The sequence below is a fragment of the Morone saxatilis genome, unplaced genomic scaffold, assembly GCF_004916995.1.
Source record: "Morone saxatilis isolate NCDOM2014 unplaced genomic scaffold, NCSU_SB_2.0 Contig11, whole genome shotgun sequence".
NCBI lineage: Eukaryota > Metazoa > Chordata > Actinopteri > Moronidae > Morone > Morone saxatilis.
In genome coordinates, this window is record NW_023339663.1 from 7250968 (window position 1) to 7262523 (window position 11556).

General features: G+C 36.7%; 2 protein-coding genes across 2 annotated transcripts in view; both read right to left on the reverse strand.

Annotated features, from left to right (window-relative positions):
- The window catches only part of uacab (uveal autoantigen with coiled-coil domains and ankyrin repeats b), a gene marked incomplete at its 3' end in the record, with an annotated part of 40345 nt that extends 36857 nt beyond the window's left edge, over positions 1–3488 (reverse strand). The window contains 1 exon segment of the mRNA XM_035652175.1: positions 3328–3488. Coding sequence (XP_035508068.1) covers positions 3328–3375 — 48 coding nt within the window.
- A 3867-nt stretch (positions 3489–7355) lies between these two features.
- LOC118321027 (mortality factor 4-like protein 1) lies at positions 7356–11556 on the reverse strand (the record flags this gene model as incomplete). Its single annotated transcript, XM_035652200.1, is given in 3 exon segments — positions 7356–7922; positions 9289–9373; positions 11384–11556. Coding segments are annotated over 3 exon segments (343 nt in total), but the record flags the coding sequence as incomplete, so codon positions are not given.

Here is an 11556-nt window from a genome sequence, read left to right on the forward strand (position 1 = left end):
CTTCTCTAATGTGTATCATTGTGTACAGAATATCTGAAGGTTTTAGACTGTTGCACAGACCTTGAGCTATTTCAGGGAGTGTTTTATACATGAAACAGATTCATCAGTAATTAAAATAGTCATTAGTTGCAGCCCTCGTCATACATTTCTATAAGGAGTTTCTAACAGCCTCAGTTTAATAATGATGCCTCTATTTGACCTACATAAGAACACGAGGCCGGTGAGTGAGCGGAGTCTGTTTCTTTGTGGCTATTATTAAGGTCAAATTCAGGTCAGGTTCCCCTTGAAATCAATGAAACGACACAATGGAAACATTACTGCTTATGTCCACGGGGGCTGCCAGAATCAACACAAAACAAGTTCCTTGTTGCTGCTTTAAAAATATCTCGAACCCTTCTTTTCTTTCTTTTTGGAAGTGTGTATGGCAATTATACTGACAATGCTGGTCATGAGAACAAAACTCTTAACAAAAAAACTAAAAACTACACACTACACAAGAGACTGATTGAGCCCTAAATGGTCCAAACCTGGGCCAAAACTACAGACCTCACCCTGCCTTTAATCTACAGCTGGTATTGAGGGAATGCCTTTAGCACTTTACATCCTGTACACCTTGATTTCAGTTTTGTTTTCCAGCTACCTTAAATGGTTTAGTAGCATAGTTATCATTTCTATGCTAAAATAAGTTCTTGTCAATACTTGATAGGCAAACCTGATAGGAGAATAATGGACAATAACATAAGACAAGTATCACTTACAGACAATGCCAAGTAAATCCATAAATTCTGACTGGAGATAAGAGGATAATACATTTAGACTGAGTGGAAGAGGATACTGGTTCCTCCAGTGATTTGCTTTCTCTGGCCAGTTACTGTTTGTTCACATATTAAAAGCGAGTTTCCCCTGAATTCCCCCTGGTCTCTCCCACTCGGTACAGGGAGAAGTGTTTTTCTTAATTATTAGTCACCCCACCAGGAAAGAGTGAGTGAGTTCACCTCCCAGGCATTATGCACAGAATGAGGAAAGCATGCATCTAAAACATGTTCGATTAGACTCAGCGCTGTCACTCCAACGCGGTGTTGACTGATAGGGTTTATTTATGTTTCATGAACATCAAAGGCTTCTGGGTGGACCCGAAACAGGTGGTGATGATCGGATATGAAATGAATGATAACTATGCATTTAGCGCACGAATCAGAAGTGAGGTACAGCACTGTCTTTAGGACACATTTAAAATGAGCTGCCATCGATCTGGGTTTTTTTTTTTGCTTTGGTATCTGGATACACGGAGGAATGTGGTGGGAATGTTATGAAATCATCACTCAGACCTGTGTAAATGTCATGTTTGTTTCTTCAACGCAGCTTCCCTTCAGTTTTTCCTCGGGCTTTTAAAAAAAATGCTGCCAGCCAAAAAACACTTTGCTTGAATTTTAAAGGAGTGTCCCAGCTTCGGACTGCAGGGGCGAGACAACTATAAATGTGAATACAATACCATTTCATTCCTGAAAGGTTTTTTTTTTCCTCCTCCGCCTCCCTTTAAAAAAAAGAAGGGCCCTGATAGTTTACCACACACAGCTCCTCTGGCTTTGTGCCTTTCTCATGGTAATTGCTGGGAGCTGAAAACAGAGCACAGTGCCAAACACCCACTGCCTGTTGAACTGTGCAGAATTGTAATGACTGTCTAAGAAGTGAACTTTAGAGGCAATTGTTGGGTGGTGATGAATTATATTATATATTATTCTATGTTATTCATGCAGTATACGCCTTGGCTGTAACACATGCAGACTTAACCCGAGAACAAAATCACTGTAACATTCCTGGAGGGACTTATGATGTCTCCACGGTGCCACGGAGCCTCGATGGCTAATTGCAACAAATCCTAGAGAAGTGTGACGCTTTGATGTAATATTTTTTTAAACATTGCTTCTGTATTTTGCTGCAGGAGTGGCTCGTTTCTTTATAGGTATACACTCAGATGCCAGTTTATTAGGTACACCAAGCTAAAACCAACATATAACAACAACAGCCCTGCAATACATCTGACCTTTGCTGTTCAGTTTTGAGGTGTTGATTCAGGTTTTTGGTCATTTTTGAGACTGTAGAGTGGAAAAGGTTAGCTGATTAATCAAGTAGTTAACTGATTTGATGTGTTTTTATAATTTACCTATTAATTTAGTCATTTTTTCAAGGGCAAATGCCGTTTATTCTTTGGTTTCAGCTTCTCAAATGTGAGGATTTGCTGCTTTTCTTTGCCAGATATGACAGAAAAGTGATTCTGGATAAAAACTAGAGCATATTGTGATTAGTTTGACAGATTATTATGATATTATGTTTGCGATATGATTCATGATTAAGAGGAATGATCTTTTTCGCATCACAAATTAACTTTCACTGACATAAAGATTCAAAATCATTAATTAATTGAGGTCTGTAGTAGGAAACAAACATGTTTTCTCACATCTAGAGGTTCATAGGCCAAAGCATCTCTGCAGCAATACTGTATAGTCACATATTTTACTTTTATCAACTTGCACTTGGCCATATTGCGAATATACAAAACACAATATGGCCAAGTGCAAAACCATTTTCACATTTTATAAGCAAAACAAACAATCCAGCTTACTCAATAAAGAAAATAACCATTTATTGCAACTAATGTTTGTGGTGTTACCCAACATTTATCTAATCTACCCTTACTGGTAATACTTGAACACACCACTAAGGTTCAAAATCAATAACTTCTCTCACAATTTGTTGGTGCATTCAAGAAGGCTACATTTGAAAACCACCCCCACCCTCCTGCAGCAGCTTCTGGAGGGTCGTGAGGTTATTCCCAGTCACAAAAGGAAAAAACCTCGGTCAAAAAAACACCATTTTCAGAGGTGTCCCCCCCCCCCTCGGTGATAACAACAGGCACTTTTTTTGGTGCGCACTGATTTGCGGAGCTTTTCTTCCTGTGACCGCGCTTTGTGAGCAACAGCAACGCAGTCAGCTGCTTATAGATTTAGGCCAGACCATAAAAAATAAAAACCCTGAACCCTGAAGGTGCATGCAGGGTCATAAAAGTGTGTCAGGCCACATCCACCGCCCGCTCAGAAGGCTGCAGGTGCTCAAAGTTGCTGGCGGTGAGTTTTCCAACCACCGCCGCTGTGGGAACAACACCGAGGTTAATGTGGTTGTGGAGGGACAGGAGGTCAGGGTTTCAAACAAAGAGCAACCCCCGGTGTGAAAAACACAACGCTTAGCATCAATTCAATGGCAGCAGACGGGGAATGCGAGCACTGAAAAACCCTTTCAATACAGGAAAAAAAAACCCCACACACTTACTGTGATGGTGACTTCGTGCTTTTTCAACCGATACTTGAGGCTCTTCATCCTGTAACGTGTCGGTTCCGGGTGTTAAAACTTTCCTTTTTGTTGAATAAGTTCATAAATAGTAGAAAAAGTTCACAGGGAAGTTCAGACGTAAAGTTTTATCAGATCCCTCCTTTTTTTTTTTTCTTACGGAGCGAGTTTCACCTGACGCCTAACCGCACACTGTACTCTGCTGCTTTTTGATTGACAGCCCGTTGAGCCAATCGAACGGAACCCGGTTTACTTTTCAACCAATGGGCTGCGGCGGAAGGGGGGCGGGACTTCCTTGTTAAAGTGTCGCTGGGAGAAGTTTGGAGACATCCTGGGACAAGGGGCAGGAAAAAACCTGAAGTGACGTCAGGAAACACCTGGAAACCTGTAAACATGGTACACAGCTCTTAATTATGTGTTATTTACTGAGCTGTTTACCCAACTTGAATCGACACCTGCAGTGGAGATTATTTTTAATGACTACCCCAAACTGTCTGTTACCTGGTTACCTGTCTGTTTTTGTGTCACCTAGCTCGCTGTAAGCCTTGTTGTTATCAACCTATGGTAATATCCCTACATTTTACACCACAATGTTGGTCTATCTGATGGTTGCTTTACACACACAAACGTATAAACTCATAAAACATGATTTGATTTAGTGTAAACTGACAATATGAAGTAGTTAGACCGAGCACCATTTTGGCCACCTGCTGTTGTAGTAATAGTAGTTTTTCCTTCCCTCATATAAAGGCCCAGTCCACATAGAGGAATTAAAACATTTAAAAAACACAGTTGCAGTGACAAAACATTTGTTAGAAAAGAACATAACTTATAAACAAAGACTCCTCATCCAAATTAAAGCCTTTTTTGGTCAGTTTGTGGCACTGTTGAATCAAAATTTTGCTATATGTAAATGTTTATACACTACATGTTCAATTCAGCATATTTAGCACACGTGTATTTACAGTTATTACTACAGAGTTGTGAGGTAACAAAGTACAAATACTTTCTGTACTTAATTAGTCTTTTTTTTTCAGGTATGAGTATTTAGTTTTCAGTTTTTTTTTACTTTCTACATTTTTACACAAATATCTGTACTTTCTACTCCAAACATGTTATGTTCAAAACAGGCTTGTTACTTAAGTTTTAAAGCATTTGAGGGGAATCATCGATAATAAATATTATTAATATTGAGTCCCCCCCGTTGAGTTGACGCGTGTTATATTAGCGTAGAAAATTGGTTATATAGACACATTAACACTACCATCGCAGTATGCAGATATTACACCATCTGCAACTTACGAACCTCTTTGCGCACCTGGTACCTTCTTGCTTATTTTTTCTATCTTTCGTGGGCCGTATCGTAAGTGATTGTTATTCTATTGTATGTTATTTTATTTCTATGTGATTTTAAGCTGGTACCTGGCTGCGTAGGACGACCCAGGGTTTCCCTTCGGGGGATTGAAATCAAAGTGATCCATGCTGATCTAATCTTCGCATCTAATTAATATGTTGTACATCATTGCACGCCTTCCCAACATCTGGACAGGGAGACTCGACCTTATCTGAAGTTTGCTTTACACAGAAACATCAGAAATGTCCTTCAGAGACGTATTTATCTGTATTTCTACTTGAGTAAAGAATGTATGTACGTTTACCTCAGTAAAGCAGCTGAATTAGTCATTCATCATTGCCATGTGCAACAGGAAAGTATAATGTAATCTAGTCTACAACCTTAAATAAATTCCAATAAAAATAAATGAATTATCCTTCCTATCTGCAATTAATGCCTAATATAAACAGTCATATCTGTCTGCATCTAAATATAAAATAAATATATATAATATATATAAATATATATGATTGAACCTGTTTACTTAACTATACAAACAGTATTATTATCTATTACTTGGAATAAAATGTGTTTTTGTTTATCTACATTTCCTGCTTAAAACAAGCATCTAAAATATCTCAAACTTAGCTATCTACTATCTATTATCTTCAGTAAACATTGGATAAAACATATTAATCTGCTTCAAGTGTAGCTTAGAAATAGTGGGACTATTACTGTGCTCACTGTAACCTATATACCTGACTGAGACCATATAAAGTAAAGGAGGCAGGAAAATCTTTTCATCCTGTCATTTTATATCAATATAGATCAATACACAACAGAATGGGACTACAATTTGATATTACACATGATAATATATAACAGCACTTACTATAATTGTTATAATAGTATAATAGACAATTTGTTCAGGAGCTCATGTTTGAGCTCCTACCAGCTCAGAAATTGTTGCTATATCCACGGATGTAAGATTAAAAATAGTTAAAATATTCCTTTAGAAATTCGATTTTATATATATATGAAAATATCTACATTTGGTTTAACTTTATTTATTATATTTGGCAGCCTTTTGTCACAAGTCCTTCTCAAATTAATGCTTATCAGAGACATTCACATTCAGAGAGAAATATTTACTTCACTGTAATTATCTAACTGCTTTAGTTCTTAAACCCAACAGTAGTACAAGAACAGCTGAAATGATTAGTTGATTAATCAATTAGTCAGTTAACAGAAAATAAATTGGCAGCTATTTTGATAATCATTTAAGTCTGAAGAAATTTGCTGCCTCTCCTAATTATGATTGTTTTCTAAATGTTATTTATTTTTAAGTCTTTTTGAAGTTTGCACAATAAGCTGGACAAGGACGATGGACATTTTCATTTAATGAGATTAATGCAAAATGAAAGTAATCATTAGTTACAGTCCTATAAAAAGTCGTTCAAATGAGTAAAGTACCAAAAGTAAAAGTACTCATTATGCAGAATAGACTATTTCAGAATAATGGTTTATATTGTAGTATAATAGTTGATGTATTCATTCATGGTGGGTGGGGCTACTAATCATTTCATACACTTTATCTACTGGATCAATAAATTCATACCTTATCTATCCATAATATTACAATATAATTTTATTTGATCATTGATTATATTTTCTTCTATTGCTCTGTAAAGTAACTACTAACTAAAACTGTGGTGGAGTATTTCCGTTTTATGCAACTTTTACACTTTTAAATATACTTTCATACTTGACTACAAACCCTTTCCTTCTAGTGAAAACAGAGAAAAATTGAAGGATTACATGTTGAACAGGGCTTTTATTGTGTAGGTCACTGCGCCTCCAGTCGAGACGGACGGCACAGCAACTGCAGTCTATGTCTCCATGGTAACGCTGTTGCCATGGAGACATAGACAAAAGGACGATATAACAGTTAGGTAATTGGCACAATATATATGGAGTTAAATATTTCCTCAAACAATAGAGGACAGAGGAGTCTGGATCATGTCAGCTGATATTGTGCTTTAGTGTTGGATATTTCAAAAATAATATAAACAATCTATACCTCATACCAAAACCCAGGACATATAGTTATTAAACAGGACCTGGATAAAACTGGATTTAAAAATAAAAAGCTTTGCTCAAGTTGATATCTTCTGTAGAATTTAATGATCCTTCTGAGAGAATTATCTATATGTTAAGAATTAGATTTATATTCCCAACTTGTTTTTTAATAATTTGTTCATATTAATCTTGGGATATGTATTTTGTAGTCTATAACTCACTGACAATAACATCTGTCTTCGACAAGTCTTAAAACTTGCTTCCAATTATTTCCCCTTGTTTAATAAAAATTGTGGGTACTTTGGATTTCAATCAATATTGATTTGTCATGATTACTGCTCCTTCATGTGACACAATTTTATATTTTTAATGAACTGAACACGTGCATGAAAGATGAATGTTTTTTTGCTCGCTGTCTTGTCATATGAATATTAAAGCCCCAGTCTACAGTGTACGTCTTTGATGTCGGATTATGATGACTTGATGCCACCGCAAGTCTTTCCTCCATTAGTGAGTGACACATTACAAAATGCATCTTGAAAGAACAGCAAAGACACCAAATAATTTACTAAAGATATTCACAAGAAGACACAGGAAACACAGATTGTGTAGAAACATTTTTTTTCTTTACAAATTGATACAAATACACATGATACAGATACAAAAACATTAACTGCTGACTGCTGACCACGTGGTCCAGCATTAAATTGCACCTCATATGGCAGAAGAAGCACTAATAAATACATACATGCAACGGTAACAAATATCTATCAGGTGGAATGCACAAAAACACCAAAGAGCTGCTTGTGGAAACAGAAAACTTGTCAACAGAAAACACAACTTTTCAAAGAAATGAGAGAAAAAAAGAGATTCAGCTAAAAAAAAAAAAAGTTTTCCTAAAAATGTATTTTCTTACGTAACCGTGACAAGCTCCTGAGACCTTTGTGGTGGAAGTGTATCAGTTCAAGTGAAAAATCTCATCCGAGTCTGCACTCAAAAGGGAAGTAATGGTTATTTTACATGTGGTCTGGGAGACGGGGATGACGTGCCTCAATAAGGGCCGCTGTGTGCTGAGAGCTCTCACACAGCTTTGCGGTGGTACTCGGGGGGTGCGACCTCGTAGTCAGTGGCAGTGAAGAGGGTGGATGAATTCTTTACCAGGTACCTGGAGAAAATGTAGAATTGATTGTGATGGTGGGAGAGGAAATATAGTCATTGTTGAAAATTCGTTCAGCTTGCAAATTCTATTACCAACAAATGTTTTAAATATACAAAATAATTTTTATGTTTCGATAAGAGCGGAGTCTGAATGCCTCCGGAGGGGATTTAAAAGAGTGGAAGAGTTATCACTCAAACCTCTAACCTGTCAGAGTCCCAATAGGAGTCTTGTTCATTTGGGAATTTAACAAGGTTTGTCTGGATAAACATTAGATGTGACAAGATAAGAGAATGCTCTTCACAGGAAATTCAGTTTGCAGGACTCACAGAAAGTTAGGTGAAGGAGGGAAAATGATTATATCTCAAGTGTTTGCTTCATTAAATATAAGTTCTTTAGGTAGAGACGTGTTTAATTCAGACATCGTCACACAGTTTTATGGTGTCTGACTCAACGGAGCAATGTATAAAAAAAGAAACCACCAATTACAAGTTTTCTTTAACGGACTTCATCAGCAGTGTAGTCACAGACATTTCGACCAGACGTTTTCTATCCTGATAATATGACTCAATTAACTCTTAAATGTGGTGTCTCGGGTTCATTAACAGTATGAACGGTACCACCAGAGCAAAGCCAGACTGGCATATATGCATGTAGCAGTGTAATAATTCAAGAAAATATACCCATGTGTACAACATTTATCAGTTTTCTAGTCAGACTTCACTTCCACATAAATAAAAGCTACTCCAGGTCATTTGTGCTCCTTGAGAACTTTTGTTGAAGGTTACTGACTCCCAGAACCACTGGACTAAACTCAGCCTCAACTGGCTTCGACAGTAAAATGCCGTTTACACATTCACGTGTCAGTATTTCCAATCTAATAATACTTATTTTAGTTTGAATGCAGGTCTTTAACTTGTAACAAGAGTATTTTTATAGTGTGGTATTAGTACTTTAAGTTAAAAGGATCAGAATACTGTCACCATTCAACACCAGAGAGTCTCTTTTACTTCAGTCGTTAACAGTACGTCTGCGGTGCCGTACGGACAGAGACAGACATGTTCTGTGTTTGTTTTGATTTAGATTCTACATAATTTATCAAAAAGAATCATACACAAATCACCTGTGCAAACATTTAAAATACTCTTCCCAAAGTACCTAAACCTTAGATACGTCTGTCATAAAATGCTGTTGTGTTTACAGTCAGTCTACGCCAAAATACTTTTCAGAGCAGAAAATCGATTTCATGGCTTATGTTTCGAGGATTTGCAACAAGGCTGGCTGCACTAATATGAGTGTGGATGTAACATGACATTTGAGAATCAGCCAAACATGACATGCAGTCCCTGGTGGCGTGGTAGGAGTTAAACCTTACTTGAGGAAATCTTGGAGGTAACTGAGCAGCAAAGCCAGACTCTTCTCGTCCAGTGGAGTGTAGGCCAGCATGGCTCCAATACGAACTGTCAGGGAAGGAGAACATGTGTGAGGAACGATGCAGAAGTAAACTGCAGACTGAAGGAGGTTCAGGATTGATATTGTTCTTTTTTTTTTAAATCTTAAATACTGTGTGAAAAAACATGCTTCACAGAGGGGAAAGTTTGTGAGATCGATTATTTGGCAAAATCATAAATCAGATATATACAGCATTTAAGTGTTTGAGATAATATAACTACTTTAAACAACTGAGGCAGGCATAATACAGTAAATCTGCTGTTTTAGGGATAAGTGGTTTTTGCTTAAAAAAAAGCTGTTGACTTAAAAATAAAAAACATATTACTTTCAGTTACAATAACAGCAATGTGGATAAAATGCTCTGTATTTTCATACTGCAATACAAATGTGTTTCATTATATAGTAAATTTCCTGGCAATTCTATTGAAAAAATACTAAAATAACAAAAAGGGGATTGTCTGTTTCTTGGCTAATGCAGTTAGTGCAATTTAATACTTGATAGAAAAACAGAAATCCAGGAAATCTTGCTTAAGGTCAAGTGTTATAGATAACCATGGAAAAATATTAAAGGCACTCCTTCTATAGATGAATTAATATAATTCATTTTTTCTTCGAATATGGGCAGCAGGTCTTCATCAGGGTCTGATAAACACTTGATAAATCTGAATTATACACCAGCTGTGAGTGGCTTTCTACCCAGCACATAAGGCCTGGACACAACATCACCCATAGAGGGCGCACAAATAAAAGCATGGGCCCCATAAAAAACATACATGTCACATAAAAGAATATCAACAGTCAAGCCTAATTACAATAAATGATTCACTTAAATTAGAACAAAAAACCAAAAACCCAACAACAAATACCAATAAATAAATCATAAAATAACATATATACATCCCCCAAAATGTGTGAAACCAACTTTACATACCATTAATAATTCAGTTGATTTCGACGAAGAAAAGGAACAAGCAAAAATTATATGAGCACTTATATATATACTTATATAAGACTTGCAATGAAGCAACAAGTAAAGTAAGTAATTCACGGAAACACAAATGTGTCTAATACAACCAGAGTAATCAAAAGGATAGTCAGTAGAAACAATATAGAAAGATCTCAGTAAAATGTAAACCTGCTCGACTTTAAGGATTTAATTTGCCACTTCATATGCTAAAGACATACAGAGAAGTCATTATAATCAAGCCTGTTTGTAAGTTTTCATTTTAATTGTTAAAACCTAATTAGCTGTTATGCTCGACTACTGTTAGACCCTCGTAAATTTGTGAAGTCAGGTGTGTTCATTAACATCAGTAATCAAATCAGACGAGTCATCTTAGTGTGAAACTTCACCTCAGTAAAAAGTAATTATTAATTACTTAACCTGAGTGTTAATATCAGTAAATAACACAATAATGGAGAGCTTATTTTTACACAGAAAAGAGCAAACAGCTGTGCATATGCATCATTTACACTGCTCACTGTATGGTGAAGCCATACAACTTAAATGTTTGGAGTACATTATTTTAAACTGTGGGTGTGTAATCTCTAATACCACAAAAACATTGCTATAATAGCTAGGTCTAGGATTAATTTTCTTTCTTTTCTGGACAAAAGAGTGGAAGCACTGAAAACAGTCTCTACATGTAGGTGCTAATTAGAAATGTCACTTAACAAAAAAACAACAGTGATTATCTCAATGAGTGACTGGAAAAAGCGTCTTTCTTTAGTCTCGCAGTGTTCAAGCTTCTGTCGAGAACATTTCATATTTCGATAACAAAGACGGAAATTATAAAAATGTAACATTTAATCAACTCCAACAGCTATGTTTACCTGTATGAGAATAATTTTCTCAGAATTCAATTAAACAGTTTGAAAGCACTTATAATGGTACAGACAGCAGGGCTCCAGACTGCGACCACTTAGCTACAGTTTAGAGACAGTGGTGAAGTTAAGTCTGCAGTCCTGGATGGGATATATATGTATATGTGTGTGTTCAGGGTGTCCAGGGTCCCTACCAAATAGGCGCAGCAAGTGAGGAGCTCCATACACCTGAGACATCGGCATGTCTGGGTGTTCAGCCAGGATCTCAGCATACTGCGGCCTCTCGAACTTGTAAAGCAGCTGAGTGCCCAGCATGACGTTAAAGTACTCCCGAATCCCAGCCACCACTTCATTCACCGCATACTCC